Raw genomic sequence first — 22,963 nt, 5'->3', positions numbered from 1 at the left:
AGAGAGAAACCTTTGTTATATTGTTGGGTTCATTTTCTGCCATAACAAAAGATGGTCCAGCAAAGCAGGAGCTTTGTTATATTCTTGGTCCATTTTACGTAGCAATGGCATTCTAATGCAGCACAGGCCCAACGCCAAGGCTCCCTCTGATCAGACCATTTACAGTAACCCGACCGAATTGAATTTTGCATTCGAATGCAGCACAGACCCAACGCCCAAAGCTCCCTCAACCCGATTAAAATGATGTGAGCATTTAGAGTAACCCGACCGAATTGAATTTGCCCGGCACATAAACCGACACCAACCTTCGCAAACCTAACTGTGTTATCGGGATGATTCAGGAAACAGACCAATCCGACCCGACCCAAATATATACAAACCCTAGTATTTATGAGCCTTTTCGTCCACCCTTTCATCTCGCGCTCCTCAGGTTGGCCGCTGATCAGTTCTGTGCTTCAGGGAGGTAACCCATCAATTCTTGTACTTTGATTCTGCTCTTTTATATTCATTTCTCGTTTAATCCTTGTTCGATGAATCGTTCTTCTGTTTTTTCAATAATTTGGTGAAATTCTGCATGGCTGTTATCAATTATTTGGTTATTTTCTGAAAGTATCTGTTTGATATGGCTATTGTTTGAGAATATTTATGGATACGTTGTGTACTATTTGCTTAATGTACTGTTGATGTTGGAAAGTGAGGTTGCTAGTTTGATAATTAAAATCACTCAGCCAGCAAATGCTTGAGAGCTTTTGAGGGTTAGTTGTTTGATGTTAACTATGTTATATTACTAGGCAATGGTTATTTTGATTTTATTTCAGCTTTACTTTTGCTGAAATGCTTACTATGCTCCATTGCCATGGAATTGTAGACCCTTCCCTTTAAGGTTTCCTTTTCTTCAATTATATTCTGGCTGTGATATTATTTGGATTTTGGACTTTGAAGTTGCTTGTTTTAATGTGCAGCAAATTGGATTTTGCTTCTAAGGTGGTGTTTGTAAAAATGTTTCTTTTATTCTTCTAATTCTTTTTATTTTTTTAATTTTTTCTTAAATTATGGGTTTAGTTTGGCCATGGTTAATTTAACAAATTTGAAATGGCTTTTATTTTCATTTGGTTGCTAGTGGACTTGCTTTAGAGCTTGTGAGACCCATATACTTGAATGATTGCTAGGAAAATATTGCATGAGTGAACTGTGAAGCTTCCATTACATACCCCTTTTAGGCTGCTAATTGATGAAGGGTCTATGGTCTTACCTTGTTTTGTGGTTCATGCTTACTCTTCTTTTTGCAAAAGGAGTAAATAGTCATTTGAGTCTTTATAGTGTTGAGTTATGGATTATGCTATTCTTGGTTTTGACATTGATACCTAGGGTTGCTTCTTTATGATTAGAAATGGCTGAAGAAACTAAGGCAGCAGCTATTATCCCTGAATCTGTGTTAAAGAAAAGGAAGAGAAGTGAGGAATGGTCCTTGTTGAAGAACCAAGAACTGAAGGTAAAGAAGGAAAAAAATGCTGAAAATAGAAAGATAATCTTCAAGAGGGCTGAGCAATATGGCAAAGAATACACAGAAAAGGTAAGCAACAAAACTGTCTGGGTAACTAAACTATTGAAGTGGTTTCCTTATTCATTGTGCTCTGGTTAAAATGACACCTTTTATTTTCTTTTTATTTTTGTGTTATGATGTTTTTTTCCACTGGGTACATATTATAGGAAAGAGAGTTGATAAGATTGAAAAGAGATGCCAAACTGAAAGGAGGATTTTATGTTGAACCAGAGGCCAAACTACTATTTATTATTCGCATCCGTGGGTAAGCTTGCTAACAACATTTTAACTTTCAAAACATGTTTGTGGAAATATCTTTCCATCCCTGTTTCATGCATGATCATATTTATCTGTTAAAAGATGGCATTTTTTTTTTGGTTCCTAAAAGTTCCTTATTGTTCCTCTACAGTATCAATGCAATGGATCCAAAGACAAGAAAAATTTTGCAACTTCTGCGTCTGAGACAGGTATGTTTTACTGTCATTTTCTATTATAAATAAAAGGTGAAATGAAATAAAAATGTTCTTTTATGCAGTTGTTTCCCTGCTGATGTGGGTGGCTGATACTCTAATATCATTTATATATTTCTTAAAGTGTCTTAAATCTTTAAAATTTATCTGACAGATATTTAATGGGGTGTTCCTCAAAGTGAACAAAGCAACAATGAACATGCTGCATAAGGTTGAGCCATATGTGACTTATGGGTAAGTCAGGTTAATCCATCATTTTTATGAAGCATGTTATTATGGGTCCTTTTTGTAATTTCAGAGGTTATTATCATTACCGCTGGAAGACCAGTTATTTGATAAAGAAATTGTTTTGTACATGCTAGCACAGCATGAATAATTTGTTTTCTAGAAACAAACATATGTGCCTAATTGTATGAAGGTTTTATGCTTATACACTTTTGTCTTGTTTTGCAGATATCCCAATCTTAAAAGCGTGCGGGAGTTGATCTATAAGAGGGGTTATGGAAAGCTGAACAAGCAGAGGATTGCTCTTACTGATAATTCCATCGTTGAACAGGTAGCTTGTTACTGATCAGTTGATTTAAATCTTTTTAATTTTTTTGTACCTCCTTGTTGATGTATTGCTTTCTGTATCTGCAGGCCTTGGGAAATTTTGGAATTATTTGCATGGAAGATTTGATTCACGAGATCATGACTGTGGGGCCTCATTTCAAGGAGGCAAATAACTTTCTGTGGCCATTTAAACTGAGTGCTCCATCTGGAGGTTTGAAGAAGAAAAGAAACCATTATGTGGAGGGTGGTGATGCTGGAAATCGTGAGGATTACATAAATGAGTTCATTAGGAGGATGAATTAAATCCTATTATCTTTCTTGGGTTGTTTTGGTTTTTGGTTTTGAGAATAGCCAGACCCTTGAGAGTTATGCAGGCTCTAAGCATTGGGAGTGCTTTCTGGCTAAAATATTATTTTCTTTACCTTCTTCGAGTTGCCGAAGTTGAAAACTTTTAATGTACTATTTTTCATTTTTGTTTACATTTTCATTGCGGTTTAGCTGCTCTACTTTTGTTATTCCCGGAATTTCATGATTATTTATTTCTGGTTGAATCATAAGATATTTTGTTGTATGCTGGCTAGGATCGTATTGCCAAAGTTGTTACTACATGCAAAAATAGGAGAATGTTATACGCTTAAATATTTATTTAAAAATGATTGAAATAAATAAATTGAAAAATATCTTCTCTACTTTTACAAGACTGAAACCCTACATTACTGTGAGAATGGCTATAGGTATTAAAGGTCTGGGTCGTCAAGGTCATATGGTACTTCGAAATTCCATGGAAACTATTCTCGATCCAGTTCCAGAAGGCGAAGCTGGGGCAATGCTTCACGGAGTACAAGTGGCAGTTAAATTAGAGTCATAGGGTGTCAAAGGGTAATTTTCGAATCTGATCAGTAGACTTATATCTGAGCTTCACACGAAGGCATTGCAGAGATGGGATATTGAAGCAATAACTAAAAACATTCTCTATTTGCTCCAAAATCTCTGTGAATGTATGTTTAGTTGTCGATAGAAAAGCAAAACTAGCAGCAGATTGGCTGGCCAAGTTTAGGATTGCAAATGGGTTAGGCTCAGTGGCCTTGTTCTCTATCCCTGACCAGTTATTTTGTTAGCATTTACCATTGTTGTAACAGGTTAGCTTCCAACAATTTAATTATTGCCCTACGTGTTGTGTATACTTTATGCAGATAAAATTAATTATTTAATTGAAATATAACACATCTTTAATTGAAAAGATTGAAATTAATATATAATAATCAAGTTTTTTTTTGAGTTATAATAATCCAGTTAAAAATTAATTTTATTGAAAAAAGGGGAAGAAGAGACAAATGCCTCTGTTATATTATTGGGTTCATTTATGCCATAAAAAAGATGGTCCATCGAAACAGGCCCAGCCCATAAAAGTGCTGCTTCGCCCGAACCGAGTTGAATTTTCCAATCCTTACGAACCGAGCTGATTTATTCGGATCAATTCAGGAGCTTACAACATCCTACCCGAACCAAATAATAACAACCCTACTGGTGTTTATTAGCCTTTTCTTTTTTACTCCTGCTTCTTCCTTCGCCGGTGTTCAGTTCTCTGCTTGGCGGTAAGTCTTCAATTCTTGTTTGATCTGTGTTGCTTTGTGTGATTTTAGTTAATTCTCTGTTCGTCTGTTTTCTCAATGTTCTGTGAAATTTCACTGAGTTCTTAGCTATTTAGTAGGTTATTTTTCTCAATGTATCAAACTTGGGGATAATTTTTGAGTATTTATGGCGATGTTGATGCACTATTTCTTAATGCACTGTTGCTGTTGTTGGAGGGTGAGGTTTCTTGTTTGATGATTAAAATCATTAGGCTAGCAAATGCTTGCAATACCATAAAGAGTCAATTCTAGGTTTCCTTTTCTTTAGTTCTATTCTGGCGGCGATTCTGTTTGGACTTTGAAGTTATTTGTTTTGTACAGCGAATTGGATCTTGCTTCTAAGTTGTGATTTGTAAAATGGTTTTTTTTTTTTTTTTTTTTTTTTTGGGGGGGGGAAAATTATGGGCCAATTAGCTTACTTGACTGCCCTCTTTGTAGTTTACCCATGGTCATTTAGCAAATATAATATATATATATATATATATATATATATTCCTTTGATTGTCAATGGAATTGTTTTTGAGTTTATGAGATCTACGTAATTGAATTTTTGCTATATCGATAATATTGAATGAGTGAATCCTGAAGCTTCCATAATTTATCTATTTGTTGTTATTGATAGAGGAAGGTTTCACTGTCTATGGTCTTGTCCATTTTTATGATTGATTGTTACTCCTCTGTGGAAAAGGAGTAGATAGTCATTTGAGTCTATAAAGTGTTGAATTCTCAATTATGTTTTTCATGGTCTTAACAGTGCTAGCTTGGGTTGTCTTTTTATGATTAGAAATGGCTGAAGAAACAAAGGCAGAGGCTATTATCCCTGAATCTGTGTTGAAGAAAAGGAAGAGAAATGAGGAGTGGGCTTTGTTAAAGAACGAAGAACTGAAGGCAAAGAAGGAAAAAAATGCTGAAAATAGAAAGATAATCTTCAAGAGGGCTGAGAAATATGGCAAAGAATATAGAGAACAGGTATGCAACAAAACATTGTGTAACTAAAGTATTTTCCCTATTCACTGTTGTCCAATTGAAATGTCATCTGTTATTCTCTGTTAATCTTTGTGTTATGTTGTCTTTTACACTGGATATATATTATAGGAAAGAGAGTTGATAAGATTGAAAAGAGAGGCCAAATTGAAAGGAGGATTTTATGTTGAACCAGAAGCCAAACTACTATTCATCATTCGCATCTGTGGGTAAGCTAAGTAACAAAGTTTCCACCTCTAAAATATATTCGTGGAAATTTCCTTCTATCCCTGGTTCATAAATGATCATATTTCTGTATTAAATGATGGGCTTTATTTTTCCTTAAGAATTCCTTATTGTTCCTTTACAGTATCTTTGTTCCTAAAAATCCTTTTTTTTGTTCCTTTACAGTATCAATGCAATGGATCCAAAGACAAGGAAAATTTTGCAACTTCTGCGTCTAAGACAGGTACTTATTACTGACATTTTCTATTATAAATAAAATGTGAAATGAAATAAAAATGTTCTTTTATGCAGTTGTTTTGCTGCTGATGTTGGTGGCTGAGATTCGTATGCCATGCATATATTTCTCAAAGTTTCTTAAATCTTTAAAATTTCTGTGACAGATATTTAATGGTGTGTTCCTCAAAGTGAACAAAGCAACCATGAACATGCTGCACAAGGTTGAACCATATGTGACTTATGGGTAAGCTAAATTAATCCGTCATATATATGAAGCAGATTGACATGCGTTTCCTTGCTACTCAGCCATTTTTTGAATCAATGTTGTAATCTCGCATAGGTTCTATCATTTCCACGGGAAGACTAGTTCTTTGATCAACAACTTTTTTATTATGCGCCTAAGTTTATGTTTATACATTTTTGTGTTATTCTGCAGATATCCAAATCTTAAAAGTGTGTGAGAGTTGATTTATAAGAGGGGTTATGGAAAGCTGAACAAGCAGAGGATTGGTCTCACTGATAATTCCATCATTGAACAGGTAGCTTTTTACTGATCAGTTGATTTGCGTCTCTTTTATTGTTGTGTTTGTCTCCATGTTGATGTATGACTTTCTGTATGTGCAGGCTTTGGGAAATTTTGGAATTATTTGCATGGAAGATTTGATTCATGAGATCATGACTGTGGGGCCTCATTTCAAGGAGGCAAATAACTTTCTGTGGCCATTTAAACTGAGCGCACCATCTGGAGGTTTGAAGAAGAAAAGAAACCATTATGTGGAGGGTGGCGATGCTGGAAACCGTGAGGATTACATCAATGAGCTCATTAGGAGGATGAATTAGATCCTATTATCTTTGCTTTAGTCATCTTGGTTTCTGGTCTTGAGAAGAGACTTGAGAGTTTTGCAGGCACCGTTAATTGTTGAGACTTGAGAGAGTACTTCCCAACTAAAACATTATGTTCTTTACCTTGTTTGAGTTGCTCCAAAAATTCTGATGATGTACTATTTAATTACTTTCCAATTTGCATTGCATATTAGTTGATCTACTTGCGTTATTCCTGGAATTTCATGATTATTTATTTCTGCTTGAAACAAGAGATCTGCATGGTTACTCTGCCGTGAAGTGATGTTGAAGTTACCCCTCAGTGGACCGAGTCATTGGGAATGTGAAGCTTTGCTGTTTTGGGGAAATTACCCAGATGGTGTAATTTAAAATTTAAATTACCAAAGGGGGTGAGGAAAAAACTATTTATCAAAAGGGGTATTTTTGGTGACGTGGAGGAGAGAGACAGATAGACTCAATCATGAGTAGCGACTAAAGACCAATTTGTAATAAAAAATCTCCCTTTAGACTGAAATTTTTTTAAAAAAAATTTAAAAAGTCAGATATAGCTGGTTGTTATCCATACTAGAGTCTTGCTGCACTTAACAGCATATATTTTATCGTTTTGCGAAAAAATGTCTCATTTAACGAAAAAGGAAATATTTTATCGTTTTGCGAAAAAATGTCTCGTTTAACGAAAAAGGAAAAAGCAAGGGCAGCTGGGTGCTACCCATGGTAGAGTCTTGTTGCTCTAAACAGTACAAATTCTCTCATTTTGCAAAAAAAAATCTCACACTGTTTGAGAAAGAGAGTTGGCAGCTGGATGTTACTCATCTAGCTGCAGTCAACAGTATTAAAATCTGCACCACTTGTTGAAAGAGAAGAGTCAAACAGCTGGGTGCTACCATTAGTAGCACCCAGCTGACGCACTGTCATCAGACACTACCTTTGGTAGCGTCTAACTGGTCCTCTGTCCCGCTGGTAGTCTCTAAATATAATAGCGTCTAGTAGCTGTATATATACTAACCCAACTTCTCTCATTTCCTGCACTGGTTTCATGCATATGCACTATTCACTGTATAATATTTTGAGCAACCATTTGAAGTACCAGCTCTCTCCAACATTTTAAGGTATGTGTAGTGTATATATTTATGTTTTTTTTTTAATGATATGTAATAATAAATTTCATGTTAAAGAAAATAATTTATGTATTAGTAAAATATTTTTAAAATTTTGTAGTAAAATTAAATATTATATAATAGTATAGTTAATAATTTGTATTAGTTAAACTAAAAAATATTAGTAATAAAATTTAAATATTATGTTGTAAAATTTAAATTTGAAAAATTATTAGGTTTAGAACATTATTTTATGTGTAAAAAAGATAATAAAATAATAAAAAAATGAAAAAATAATATTATAATTTTGAATAACATAATTTTATGTTACTTAAAATGAATTGTAAATTTATTTATATTGTCATATTTATATTATGTTTGAATATGTTATTGCAGTCCATGCGCGAGAAGAATTTGAAAATAATTATTTTCAATTATATGAATATATGAGACAACTGAAAAGTCATCGAAGTTTTAAAGTTGCCAAGCGTACAATTGAAGATGAAATATATAGACATTACAAGAAAATTGCCTAGTCATAATATTCATAAGTATGGACTGTATGAATTATTGTATGGATATATATATATATATATATATATATATATATATATATATATATATATATATTTAAACTATGTACTAGATTGTTGATGAAAATTTTTTTTTCTAAGATTGAGACGATTATGTGAATTAATGTTTAGTTAAATTAATAACTACGTACTTGATGGTTAAGTTAAATTTTGAGACTTATGTTTATTATATCTATAAATACATTATTCTATAAATAGAGTTTACGTTTGCAAAATTAAAGATATCACTAAAAATAATTTTAGATATTATAATAAATGCATAATTTTTTCAGCAATGTCATTTATGACACGTATTTTATACATGTACTAAATAAATTACAAAGAAATAAAAATAAAAAATGGTCACGTGCCACATCCTGGACGCCTCTTTTGTCCTGCATGACGCAACGCACTAGCCTACCTCCCATGTCTGTGATGTTCTTCTTGATTTTCATGTTCATCAACATTTTGTGTCGACATCAGTTGAAGTTCTGGTCCAATTTGTTGTATGCTTGAAGATGGACTGCCTCATTTTGCATTGAACCAGATTCATAATGCCCAAAGAGTCCCACCACTGATGCAAAAGTCCCAAGCCCAGAATCATGAGGTGCAAAATACATCTCTGAAGCTTCTACAACATCAAATCCATATCGTGATGTCGAAGGTACATCTGTGTATGGTCGAGAGAAAAGGGCGAATATTACATCAAATGGTGTCATCTCATATTGAGTTGGAATGAACTCGAATGATGTCCTTTCTTGTTGCATCGTATGTTGTGAGGATGAAGGCATCCACTGTCCAGAAGGGCCTTGCATGGATGGACCAGGGGTCCAATCCGTGTTCTGGCTTTGTAAATATTCAGTGAATGTTGGAATGGATGTTGACGGACCAGCTTCGGGAAATTAGGTAGGAGGTTGTGCCCTAGCATCAAAACTATCAAAGGGATGGTAAAATATAGGGTGTGGCACCGCTTCAGTTATTGGTGTTGTAGACGGATGAGATGGCTTCCTTTGTCTTGCTTGTCCACCCCTACGCCTTCTCTATTGTTGCTGCGATTGCACAATCGGTGGATCTTCTAACAACTCCCCAAAAACATGCGTTGGTGGAGCCAGATCTGGATATAGTGGTTGTCGATTAATAAGACACTTCTCCTCCTGCAGGGCTCGAAGCATGTTTAGGACTAATCTTTTATTATATGTAATATTCTGTGTGGACGGATCTTCTAATGTAATAAGCAATTCTTCCAGGCCATCCTTCTGTGAAACACAATGTTGAATATAATAAAATTACACATTTAATTTATTACTTAATAACCAAATACACTGTTAAAGAAACAAAGGTAAAAATGATACTTTACCACAGAACCTATAATAGCTCCTGTTACTGAGATCCATCGTCTAGACACGCTGTGATACCACTCCATGTACTGAGAATGATGGTGGAGTGGCCTCGTAGCAGCTTCACCTGGTATAATGACTTGGTGGCGTCTATTCCATCTGTTAATACATTGGGCATGAAATGTTGCCCAGTCACCGTCACCTTGTCGCAGTGAAGTTTGATGCAGATCGTTTGTTTGACGAGGGGGCCGAGGAATCGGCTACTGCAATCTAAATTGCCGTAATACCCTATCAGGTTGGTGCCAATGTGAAAGCAGATTATTGGCACCGTCGCTCGCCACACACCCTCCCCTTGCATGCAATACTTAGGCAAACCATTTAGTACATCCTGGGTGAATGGTTCCCATATAAACTGCAAATATAAACCATAGAAAAAATTGTTATTAGATGAAAATCATGAAAATAAGATTAACTCTTATAATTAATTTAATAGAAATATGTTATTATATATCTTACATTATTATCCGCCATTCTATCAATATTATCTCTCATTTGAATTAATACATGCGTGGTAACCTGTGTCACCTGTCGCATATTACTTCACCTGCAAAGTAACCCATAAATTTATTTCTTAATTTGTAAATGTTTGAATTTTGTATTACATATAAAAAAAATAAATACTAACATGCGTACCTACTACCCAATGGAGCATTATCATGTGGTGCTGGATCTGGTAATGATGGAGTAACTGTCTTACTTCTCTCCCATGCCAAAATCTGTAGGATGGAAAGGGCACCAGATATCTCTTTAGTTTCAGGATCTGATCCACAACTAAGCTCCATATATAGATATGCAAGGTATGCTAAACCCCAACTATATTGCCCAACCTGTCTCATATTCGCAAGCAATGGTAGGAACATCAAATTAACACGAGCGTTTGATTTGCCATTGAAAAGTGAACCTCCAATTAGACGAATTATATATGCTCGTGCGTGTATAAGTAAATTGGCATCATCAGCTCCTTCAGGAATAGCTTTAAATTAACCTACAAGCCACGACATATATAATCCACATCCCTTAAATACATGTGGAGGTGGCCTTATGCCTAGATATTCTTCACAAACAAATGACCAATCCAATCTAAAATTGCTAGTTACTGCATGACCATCTATAGGCAATCCAGTAATTATGCCGATATCTTCTAGAGTGATAGTACACTCTCCTATCGGCAACATGAATGTGTAAGTCTCAGGTCTCTACCTTTCAATTAGAGCTGATATGAGATGCCAATCTAATACAAAAAATCTCATTCGAGATACTCCAATAAAATCACTTTCCGTCAAATGAGGAACAATCAATTGTGGAGAGGCATCCTAGTGAAGAACATCTGCATGTCTTCTACAAGTTATTACCTCTTCCTGCATTGTACCTTTCCAGATAGACTCTGACCGATGAAGTCTCTGGTGTCTGAGTATTGAAGGATCAGATGGACCTGGCTGCAGGTAATTTCGACTGTGCATTTATTCTCCTTCCATTCCTATTAAGGGTAATAATTAACTTATTAATCTTTCACCGCACCGTATTATTACTCTTCTATTAAAAAAATAAATGAACAAACAATCACTCTAATTATTAGTCTTTTAATCTATTAATATCTATTATAACACGTTATATAAAAAAACTTAACAAATACAGTATTGTATTTACATCTAACATATCAATTTCTATTTAGATGTTCATATAACAGCAATAATACAAAAATTAATGTCAAAATAAATATTACCTAAAAATTTTTCACAATAATCATAAAATGTCATATGTGAAAAGAAATATCACATGAACAATAATAAAAATTACCTCAAAATAAAAGTTACCTCAAGATTCACAACAGTAATTTTATACAACACAGTTATTTTTATTATAAAAATATTATTTAACAATAATAATTAAAAAAATTACTTTTACACTTACAAAAAATTATTTTTTTTAGAGTGTGCAGGAATTTTAATCGGTAGTAGTTTTATTTTTACAGTATAATAAAAAATTATATTATAGAAGTTTTTATTATAAAATTGGTATTTAACACCAATAATTAAAAAAAAATGTAATATGAATAATAAAAAAAATTAGCTCAAAGTAAAATTTACCTCAAAATTCACTGCACCTTAATTTTTCTATAGCTAGAGAGAGAGAAAGATACATTGAGAGGGAGAGATTAGAGTATCATAAAAACTTATAATACAACAATTTGTACTATGGCATCAATAATTAAATAAATACGTCAAAATGCACCGAAACTTACTTTCACTACAAACTGAGAGAAAGAGATATTGATAGAAAAATAGAGAGGGAGAAGGGAGATTAGAGTGTTACAAAAAATTATATAACAGTAATTTTTATTATAAAATTATTATTTAACAACAATAATTAAAAAAATTTACTGTTTGACTTACAAAATATTATTTTCTTTTACAGTGTCTACGAATTTTAATAAACAGTAGTTCTTTACAGTATTATAAATAATTATATTATACTAATTTTTTTTATAAAGTTAGTATTTAATACAAAAAAAAATCTCAAAATAAAAAATTACCTCAAAATTCACTGCACCTTTAAGTTCTCTATAGGTCGAGAGAGAGAGAGAGAGAGAGAGAGAGAGAGGGAGAGATTAGAGGGTCATAAAAAATTATACTACAACAATTTATAATATAATATCAATAACTAAAATAATACCTCAAAATGCACTGCACTTTACTTTTTTTACAAGCTGAGAGAAAGAGATACTGACAAAGAGAGGGAGAGAGAGATATTAGAGTATTACAAAAAATTATGTTACAGCCATTTTTATTATAAAAATATTATCTAATAACAATAATAAAAAAAATTAAACTATTCACTTATAAAAAATTTGACATTAATAATAACATAAAAATTATCTTAAAATAAAATTATCTCAAAATTCAATGGGCTTTAATTTATATATATATATATATATATAGAGAGAGAGAGAGAGAGAGAGAGAGAGAGAGAGAGAGAGAGAGAGAGAGAGAAATATTGTTAGCATATAAAAAAATATATCAGATATTATTAGATAGAGATATTATTATATAATATTTATATAGCATAAATAATAAAAAAATTAACTCTAAATATATTTATTTACTTTTTGTTTTCTCTATAATCAAAGAGAAGGAAGCAAATAAATGATTACTAAATTTCTTACACAAAGTTGATCTATAGCAAAATTTTAGAGGGAGAGCATAGTAGGGTTGAATTTTTTTTTTTTTTTTTTTTATAGCTAATGGGTTGTGGGGGAAGTGGTGGAGGGTGGTATAAATAATAGACTTAGATGCCACTATTATGCGCGTTTATCTGCAGCAGGACTCCACGGTTCACGGGTCTGACGCAAAGGAGGGGCTGATTCTGACGCTACACGGGTTTGATGCAAAGGAGGGGCTGGTTCTGATGCCAAGCGAAACTAGGCTGGGTGCTACCTTTGGTAGCGTCTAGCTGGCGCGTCTGTGGTAGGTATACATTGCCATGGGTAGCAGCTGCCTACTTTTTTTTTTTTTTTGCTTTTTCCTTTTTCGAAAAACGAGATCCTTTTTCGTAAAATGAGGTGTAGCTAGACGTTATCACGGGTAGCACCCAGCTACTTTTTTGTAAAACGGGACCTTTTTCGTAAAACGAGAGAATCTATACTATTAAGTGCAGCAAGACTCTAGTATGAGTAGCACCCAACTGCATCTGACTTTTAAATTTTTTTTTTTTTTACATTTAAGTCCCAAAGGAGATTTTTTAATATAAATTGATCCTTAATCGCTACTCATTATTGAGTCTGCCTATCTCTCTCCTCTACGTCATTAAAAATACGGCATTTTGATAAATAGTTTTTTCCTCACCCCTTTCGGTAATTTAATTTTTAAATTACACCATCTGGCTAATTTCCCCTGCTGTTTTACTAAAACAATTATGAATGCAAGTATTTCAGAACGTTATTGTTCTTGTGAAGAGATGGCTATGTATTAATTGTTCATCCATAACTAAATCCATTTTGATACGCCCATTTAGCACCCCTAAAATAAATCAGGACCCCCAGAAACTACAACGTCCGGTTTATCCATGATAACTTAGTGCACCTCTGCCCCACAACTTGAAACAACTCCGTGCGCATCTTCACTAATTTGCGAAACATAAATCAGAAACCGGTTTATGATTTAACCTTAAGATCATCGATAAAATTTTACAGAACTAATATTTTTGAAAGCTACAGGTAAAATTCATGGTTCCCACTACAAGGATCTCCACCCCTCTAGTAAATCATCTTCCTCACAGGTCTTTAATATCGCCCTATCTAGCTTTATCCATGATAACTTGGTGCACCTTTGCACCACAACCAGCATTACAACCTGTTTGAAAAAGCTTATTCCCATGAAAACATTACACCATCAGAAAGGAATGAAAACTATTGTATCTGCAACTTTAACGCCAGACAGAGTCCTATTCCCATGGAGCTGCACCAAAACTAGCATTACAGCTAGTTCTAAAGCAACGCTAGAATGGATCTGCAATTTTAATGCCAACCATCCTGTCCCATTCTTCTGGAGGGACAACATCTGCCATTATCTTTTCCTGACCACGCCAAAGAATCTGGATGCAATATTTGCACATCGGATTAGTTGACATGCAAAAACCATTTCAGGAAATGGAACACACAAAGCATGTAAGAAACAAATATGAGCATTACATATGAACTTACTTTGTCAATGACCCCAAAATCTTTAGCTCTTCTAGAATCCATATAAAATGGTCTTTTCATTACGTCAGCTACAGTCTCTACAGACTGAGGAAAAATCAAGTTATTCAACATGTTACCAAATCCAGCTCACTTTGTATTAAATAATCAAAGAGAGCTAACAAGCCAAACTCACATTTTCAGTGTGCTTGGCCAGAAGTTCAACAAGGGTATCCCTGTTAGTTATTGCCTGCAAAAACTATTATGCCAGTAAGAAGACGTCCAAAAAGTATAAATTTCAATTTATTTTACAGTTGCACACTTTGCAGGGCTCTAGGATAAGGCTTCTAGGAAGTGATGAACTTATATTCAAACCAACAGCATAAATGGGAAGGAATTAAAAACCAGAAATGGTTAGATTCTAATTTATATCACTAAAATTAATAACATGAAAATACGAACAACATTGTCCAGTTGACCTTGAAACTGTAGTTCCAGAATTTAACTAAACTCTTTTGCACGGATAAGAACATCACTTGCAGGCATCAATCCTGAAGATGGGACTTTAGGCTGTTGGATCATGGCTGAAATATAAATTCAAAGAACACTTAGCTTTCAAGAAAAAATAGGATGAAATGCATAAAAAAAAATTAATTGCAACTTTGGAAGTGATTGCTTCGTACCTTTTGCATGTGGCATCATAAACCGTTTGCCTTTTGCTCCTGCTGCAAGTAATAGACAAGCCTGGCCAATAGCAGCTCCAACGGCAACTGTATGTATCTGCTTGAGCAACAAAAACCCAGTCAAAAAGAAAAGAATGTAAGACAGAGCACACGAGCATACATTCACACTCATATGCAAGAAACAAAATCAAATAATTAAGAGCTGATTTTCTTCAGTGGGACTGCTGTTCGATAACAAAATTCCAGGAGCACCCACAGGATAAATTTTAAAGCATCTGCCTTCAAAAATTTGCGCTCAGAATTGAGTAACAAAGTAGAAGGATAACAATTTACTCACCTCTATCATCGATACCATCACCAAGTAACTAAATAAGCCACCCAGCTTTGATACCATCACCACCAAAATAATGAAAATACAAGAGACGAAAATAATTTTGTAAATGATAACTCACCTCATTTTTTAACTGCATCATTGAATCATAAATAGCAAAACCCTCTGTTTCCATTCCCACCTGAAAAGTAACATTTTTAATTCATAATTATGTAAAGAATCAATAAATAAGTCAAAGGAGACTCATATATATGCCAACATGCAAATTACATCATTAGGTTGGCTCTAATATGTTTCAATACTAATTGAAATATTTACACAACACCGAACTGTTACCATGTCAAACAGCTGACTCTCCCAATAACACATATCAATGGCTTTCATAGTCCGTAAAGGATTTCCACTGTAAAATAAAAAACTGAGATATTTAAGTTCACCCCAAGTTAAGTGTAGGCCAACATCATCAGGGATAGTTCAAACAAGTGTTTTGGAGGCTAGATTCAGGGCTCAACAAGGTACATCTTCTGCAGTGCTACAACCTTTCAAGCAAGCAGAAGAGTGGCACCCAGTCATAAGAAAATATGCCATCATTTGCATTTTCCATGTGGCTTGCTTGAGGGTTCACAATGTTCAATGTTCATGAACCTGCAGATTCTGATTTCCAACTGGAATCAGCATGTGCAACTAGATAGTTGGATGCATTTTGTAAGAAAATAATAACCCTCAACATAAACAATAACCTCTAGCATTGTCATGGATATTGACTCAGCATTAGGAATTATATCCAAACTGAATTACTCTCAGCGAATCAGAATTTTCCAATGCTAGAGGCTATCTGTACATACAATATGTTTACAAACAATTAGAAAAGCACGGCCTAGTGCACAAGGCTCCCACCATCATGGGTTTTAGGGCAAGGGCAAGATAAAAACACACTTCCATATTGGAGACTGGAGTCAGAACACATATCCTTCAAACTTATCTCATTTCAGATGTACGATGACATATTCCAATGTCTAATGATAATCTTACTGTTTCACCATCATCACAAGTTGTTCCCGTGGAATTTATGTACAAATATATTGGTTCTTTGGGATCCATCCACTGCAAGTACATCAATTCTGCAACAACAAGCTCTGTGACAGCAGGCACCAACTGAATGAAACTATAAGACAAATGTTAACATGTTGAATGGATTGCTCAAACAAGTTAATACGAAAACACATAAACCATATTGCTTAGTATCAAAATTCTTGTAAATTTGGACTAACAATTGGTTCTACCTTAAAGCAAGTAAATACATATTGTTCCAGACTACAAAGATAACAAAATGAAGTAGTTTGCCATAGGTGATAATAATTCTAAAGGTAAAGCCAAATAGCAAGAATAACAAATAACAACAAGAACAGAGAAGAAATCAGACATCAAGACCTTATCACAGCTATTATGGCATTTTCAAGCACATTAAGATCTTTTGACTAGATGTAATCATAAGGCTAATTCTTCACCAAATCAGGATATATAAAAAGTACCCAGCAACTAAATGAATTGACAGAGTGCATTTTCGTCAGCATAAGAAGTGCGTGTGTGCAAAGCAATATCAGCAAAAAAAATTAAGAACCACTAAAGCCAAATGGCAAAATAAAGTACTTACAGGCATGCCAATATAAACTATTCTCCCATGGAGAAGCAATGAAGGCAAGTCCGGTGGCGGCTTCCTCGGCCGGTGCTCATTGTACGACACTGATCTTTCCACCTAATTCAGCAGAGAGAAAAAAAAAAAAAAAAGAACATTTTCCATCCCATATTATCAAACCAGAAAATAAAACCTAAACGAAATAATCAGCTCGAAGAGTGTAGCGAGAGGGGCTTACATGAGCGGGGGTGGCGATGAGGAGCGGGGGTGGCGATGAGCTGCGGAGAGTCGAATAGGTCAAGATACGGCGGCGTATCGGAACTCAACGGTCGGTCAAGAAGCTTTTCGGGCGAATTGGCAGCGACAGAAGCGAGCTTTGAGAGAAAATGGTCTTTAGGGTTTGTTGGGGGCATAGGAATTTTAGCTGAATTTCTTGCACCAATTGAAGAGCCGCAATTAATTATGAGATTTCTTCTTTTGATTGATTGGGAATTAGAAGTTGAAGATGGTACTGAATAGATTATTGGTAGAGCTCGAAAAAAGGTAGCCACGGCTTCTGGCGATTTGCGTTTTGCTTTAGCTCTTGCAGCTAGCAACCTGAGCTAAAGGCCTCTGTTTGTTTGGAGAATGAAAGAATTAGAGGTTGCTGAGATTGCGGCCTTCCAAACGTGGCACTGACTGTTTGTTTGTTTGTTTGTTTGTTTTTTTTTTTTTTCAAAAAAAAAGAAACGTGGCACTGGTTCATTCCAATGAAATTGGATGCATTGTAACGATGTCGTATTATTATTATTATTATTATTATTATTATTATTATTATTATTATTATTATTATTATTATTATTATTATTATTATCGTTTAACCATTGTTGGTATTCCATTTTGACATTTTATAACTGTGAAAATGATTTTAATATTATTAAATTAAAATTTATTGATAATTTTTTTCTTTTTCCTTTTAATTGGGAAAGGATATTTTCAAAGAAATTATTTTAAATTTTAATTATTATATTTAACAATATGATTTCCATATTATGATTTTTTTTTTGTTAAAATTGTAATTATCTATTTAAATCTCTTATTTTCTAATTTTTACTCAGTCATAAATTTTCCATCAATCAAATTCAAAAATGTCATATTGTATGTTATATTTGACGATAATCAACTATTAAGAGGTATATTTTAAAAATAAAAATTGAAAAGGAATCAATAGAATGAACTTTGTAGAACTATTACAAATTTGATAAATTAATTTTGAATGGATTACAACACTTAAATCTTAATTCTAAACTCATGAGAGCCAATTATATGGATATTCATTATCATTCAACTCAATCTTTTTATTAATATTTAAAAATTATATATATTTTTTAATTATATATGTTAAGAAAGAGGCATTTCCAGCATTTTCATCTATATATCAAATTATCTTAATTGACACTCTCTTATTTTATTTTCCATATCACACTCTCATTTTATATTTAATATTTGGTACATACACTCTCTCTCTGATAAATATAATTATTCATTATACTTTAAATGCTCATCATTCACCACAGTGTAACATATTTACTCTAATCACAAACTTATTTTTTAATTTATGAAAGGTTTTAGAAATACGTATCGAATTTATCATATTAATTCATTTTATCCATCTATGTTTTGAATAAATTCAGATAAAATATATAACAAAAGAAATACTAATATTCTATCGTTTTAACTCATTGTTTCTCAACAAAATCTTTAGATCTCAATTAAATCCTGAAATTTATACATAATTAGATATTGGCCATTTATTCTCATTATGAACATTCATAACTCACGACTGAAAACATAGTCTGAATACATAGGACAAGTACAATGAAAAAGCTCACAATACATATATAATCAAATCCAACATGCATTCTTGAGCGCATCATCATCTTGCTCAGTTGGAAGCAATTGGTGCAGAGTGTGGCACCTAAATTCCAAGGAACTTAATAATTTGCTCGAGGAATGCCAAAAGTTCTCCCAAACCAGAAGCACTCATCTTCTTATAAATTTGAAATGCCAAAGCCAAAACACAAACGAATAAATGAAGGTGGGTATACAGATTCTTGACAGCTGTGGGAATATAGGGATTAAGAACAGTGATAGCTGCATCAATCTGCAAACATGTGAAAAAACTTTCAATTTTTCATTCAACATCCCATATGCTTATTCAAAGAAAGACAAGATTACATATATATTCAATCAAAATAGTTTGCAATTAAGACCCCATATCATCAAATGAATAATATTAATCATTGCAATATTAAAATTGTTTGGAATTTTGTTTTTCAATGCACTAAGAGTATCTAATAATCTTCCTAAAAATATTGTGTATAAGCGCAACCAATCTCAAATGGAAAAAAGAATGACATGAATAACTTATTAAGCATTGAAGAGATGATTTTTATTTTGGTTTAAATCCAAACTCAATTAAAATTTCACACAAGAATTAATAACCAACAAAAACCTATCAACTACGCATTTAGGTCTTCCAACCTCAACCTCTCCCTCATGTATACCAGAAACACAAAAGGTAAACATAGAAGAGAAAGACTCACCTGGTTGTCTGCAAACTTGAGAACCTTATTGAAAACATCCTCAAACGTAGGATAGATAGGTGTAACCACGGTCTTAACCGTAGACTCAATAGTCTGGATAGCAGGCTTCAGTGGACCAGAATTGTTCTTGACATAATCGTTGAGCTTTGGGAGAGAAAACACGGCAACACTTGCAGACAGTTGCACAAATAGCAAATACTTCAGACTGTCTTCCTCCTTATTACCCTAAATAATTCAATTTCAGAGCATGTTAATTTGAATATTCAGTAAATGAACCAAATATTTAATTATTTCACAAAATCAGCGCATAAAATTGAATATAATAAGGAATCATAGTCAATACAAGTAAGCGGTCGGCAGCTTTCCTTGCAATATCCCCTCTACTGCCCTGAAAAATGCACAGGACAAATTATCAAAAAAAAAAAAAAGTAAATTTGGTTTGCATCTAAGAACAATTGCATGAAACAATATAAAAAATGACGGGAAAAAAAAATGCAAACAGAAATTTTGAGAGCTCCCACCAACACGCCTTCTACAGCACTTGTTGCAGTTACGGCTTCTTCAGCTATATCTGTGTCAGATTTTAAGGGATCACTTGCCATAATTGAAAAGTTCTTTTTTGCAGAAACGGAGGGTAAAAACTCAAAACACAGTACTTGAAGTTTGAAAAAAGAGACCCGCCCCCATACATAAAATGAAACGAAACGTCTCCAATTATAGATAGAGAAAGAAGGCCCAGAACTTGATGGGAATAGACGGCTATGATGAAACAGTGTGTGAAAACGTGTTTCTGTTTTTTTGGGTTTTTTCCCCCCCGAAATTTGCAGCTTTATTGGTTTATCAATTCATTCAGTATAATTATTCATAAATAATAATATTTAAATGGTCTATAAAATTATAAGGTTTCAATTTAGTTAAATTCAAAATGAATTTTAATTAATAAAATTTTAATTTCAATTTAGAACAATTCAGTTTTAATTTTGAAGCAAGCTATAGCCACTACAAGAAATTAAAAAAATAGCTACGAAAATTACCAATCAAATATACTGAAATTTCTTAGATAATCAGTGATTACTGACGAATTACTGACGAATTTTTTTCGTTCACAAATACTAGAGTAGGTAATTTTTACCGACGAAAAAATTATTATCGCTAAATTTACCGACGAAAAAAATGCTGTCGCTAAATTTACCAACGAATTATTTCGTAGGTAAATTTAAATTTTTTTGTATATAATTTCATAGGAGATTTTACTGATAAAATTTTTCGTTGGTAATTACCGACGAAAACAAACCCAAAATTTACCGACTATTTACTGACAAAATTTTTCGTTGGTAATTACCGACGAAAACAAATTTTCGTAGCTAATTTTTATTTAATATTTTTTAATTTAGTCATTACTTTTTAATTTAATTTAATTTTTAATTTTTTTAATTTAAATTAACTTTTAAATTTAATTTAATTTAATTTAAAATTTAATTTAATTTAAAATTTTCAAATTAAATTCTTATTTTTTAATTTTTAATTAAATATTAATAATTAATTATTTTAATTTATAATTTTTTAAGATTTAATTGACTTAAAAAAAATTACTAGTGGGGCCCAACGTAGGCTCCATATATGTGACTATACCACAATTACTTTATGTTGGAGAGTAGTTCTCCTTTTATAAACAAATTTACTACTCTCCAATATATCCTCAAACGATGTGGAAATTTCACATTTTTTGTGATTTACCGATGAATTACCGACTAAATATATTTCGTAGGTATTTTTTTAAAATTTTATTTTCAATTTCTCCTTAATATTACCTACGAAAATCGTTTCGTCGGTAATTACCGACAAAAATAATTCGTAACTAAAATTTTTTGAGCTTTTAAAAAATTTTTTTCCTATTTTTTTCTTAATATTACCTACGAAAAGTATTTCGTTGGTAATTACCTACAAAATACTTTTCGTAGGTAAAATTTTTTCTGTTTTTTAGAATTTTTTTTCTTTATTTTCTCCGAAATATTACCTACGAAAAGCTTTTCGTTGGTAATTACCGACGAAAATTTTTTCGTAGGTAAATTTTTTTAGTTTTTTATAATTTTTTTTCTCTATTTTTTCCTTAATATTACCTGCGAAAAATTTGTCGTCGGTAATTACCAACGAAAATTTTTTCGTAGGTATTTTTTTTAGTTTTTAAGAAATTTTTTTCTCTATTTTATCTTAATATTACCTACGAAAAACTTTTCGTTGGTAATTACCGACGACAAATTTTTCTTAGGTATTTTTTTTTAAATTATTTTCTATTTTCTCCTTAATATTACCTACGAAAAGCGTTTCGTTGGTAATTACCGACGAAAAAAATTCGCAGCTAAAATTTTTTCAAGTTTTTTATATTTTTTCTTCTCTATTTTCTCCTTAATATTACCTACGAAAAACATTTCGTTGGTAATTACCGACGAAAAAAATTCGTAGGTAAAATTTTTTAGCTTTTTAGAAATTTTCTTCTCTATTTTTTTCTTAATATTATCTACGAAAAACTTTTCGTTAGTAATTACCGATGAAAAATTTTTCGTAGGTATTTTTTTTTTTAATTTTATTTTCTATTTTTTTCTTACTATTACCTACGAAAAGCATTTCGTTGGTAATTACCGACGAAACATTTGGTCGTTATTTTTATTATTTGGTCGCTAATTTGTCGCTAATGTTAGGCACCACTTTTACGTACGAAATTACATCGTCGGTAAAGTTTTGGTTGGTAATTAGTCGGTAATTTCATCAGTAAAAATTAATTTAAATTTTATTTCTCTTTTTCATCGGTAAAGCATCGGTAATTCGTCGGTAAATTACCAACGAAATTCTGTACTAGGTAATTTTCGTAGTTATTTTTAACATTTCTTGTAGCGAGCCAATTATTGACCCTGATTTTCTATTTTCCCTTCATCACCTATAGTTAACTTGTGGGAGCTAACACAACACAATTTTATTATTTTATATATTTTTTTCCTGTATTTCACGTACAAAGTTAATTTTATAACTTAAATATTTTTTACAATATCATAAATATAAATAAAAATGTTACTTTCTATTATACCTGAACCATCAAGAAATATTTTTTATTATTTTCAGCATTTATTTCTAAAAAATATTTTTATTGAAAAATGTTTACATAAACAAGTTTTTTTTTTGAAAATTATAAATTTATTAATAATATCAAAACTTCAAGTATTACAAATAATTACATGGACAAATCACATTATAAATTGTTTTGATTAGTTACATATACCCTTAATTGGTTGAGCATTATCTTTCCATAACACTACCACGATTTTAAATTTTAACTCCAAGAAAGCAGAGTAAAAGAATTATCATCCAGGTAATAACCGGGACAAATTAATAAGAAGGAAATTAAATAGCAATTTACCTTTGTAAAGGGACATGCCTTTCTTTTACCATGAACCCAATGACCTATATTCAAAATAGTAAGTACGAAAGAGAAAATATGTTAGGCATCCTTTTTATCTGGACTTACCTT

General features: G+C 32.6%; 3 protein-coding genes and 1 pseudogene across 3 annotated transcripts; 2 read left to right on the top strand and 2 right to left on the bottom strand.

Annotated features, from left to right (window-relative positions):
* The first annotated feature begins 308 nt into the window (after positions 1–308).
* On the top strand, positions 309–3,136 carry LOC110644916 (60S ribosomal protein L7-2). The gene is made up of 7 exons (XM_021797889.2): positions 309–463; positions 1,389–1,573; positions 1,711–1,808; positions 1,953–2,010; positions 2,168–2,247; positions 2,467–2,569; positions 2,653–3,136. The coding sequence occupies exons 1-7, from the start codon at positions 391–393 to the stop codon at positions 2,866–2,868; spliced, it is 813 nt and encodes a 270-aa protein (XP_021653581.2). The 5' UTR covers positions 309–390; the 3' UTR covers positions 2,869–3,136.
* Positions 3,137–4,008: 872 nt separating this feature from the next.
* LOC110644919 (60S ribosomal protein L7-2-like) lies at positions 4,009–6,662 on the top strand (annotated as a pseudogene).
* A 7,004-nt stretch (positions 6,663–13,666) lies between these two features.
* LOC110644915 (ATP-dependent Clp protease proteolytic subunit-related protein 3, chloroplastic) lies at positions 13,667–17,733 on the bottom strand. Its single transcript, XM_058143418.1, has 10 exons — positions 17,717–17,733; positions 17,115–17,452; positions 16,874–16,977; positions 16,252–16,374; positions 15,341–15,400; positions 14,889–14,985; positions 14,725–14,789; positions 14,402–14,455; positions 14,230–14,313; positions 13,667–14,120 (listed from the first exon to the last, which is right to left on the bottom strand). The coding sequence occupies exons 1-10, from the start codon at positions 17,731–17,733 to the stop codon at positions 14,025–14,027; spliced, it is 1,038 nt and encodes a 345-aa protein (XP_057999401.1). The 3' UTR covers positions 13,667–14,024.
* Positions 17,734–18,576: 843 nt separating this feature from the next.
* LOC110644921 (stress-related protein) lies at positions 18,577–20,148 on the bottom strand. Its single transcript, XM_021797893.2, has 4 exons — positions 19,962–20,148; positions 19,784–19,828; positions 19,441–19,665; positions 18,577–18,998 (listed from the first exon to the last, which is right to left on the bottom strand). The coding sequence occupies exons 1-4, from the start codon at positions 20,040–20,042 to the stop codon at positions 18,813–18,815; spliced, it is 537 nt and encodes a 178-aa protein (XP_021653585.2). The 5' UTR covers positions 20,043–20,148; the 3' UTR covers positions 18,577–18,812.
* Positions 20,149–22,963: the final 2,815 nt, after the last annotated feature.

The sequence above is a fragment of the Hevea brasiliensis genome, chromosome 3 (assembly GCF_030052815.1).
Source record: "Hevea brasiliensis isolate MT/VB/25A 57/8 chromosome 3, ASM3005281v1, whole genome shotgun sequence".
Classification (NCBI taxonomy): domain Eukaryota; kingdom Viridiplantae; phylum Streptophyta; class Magnoliopsida; order Malpighiales; family Euphorbiaceae; genus Hevea; species Hevea brasiliensis.
This window is presented reverse-complemented; position numbering and strand designations above follow the sequence as displayed.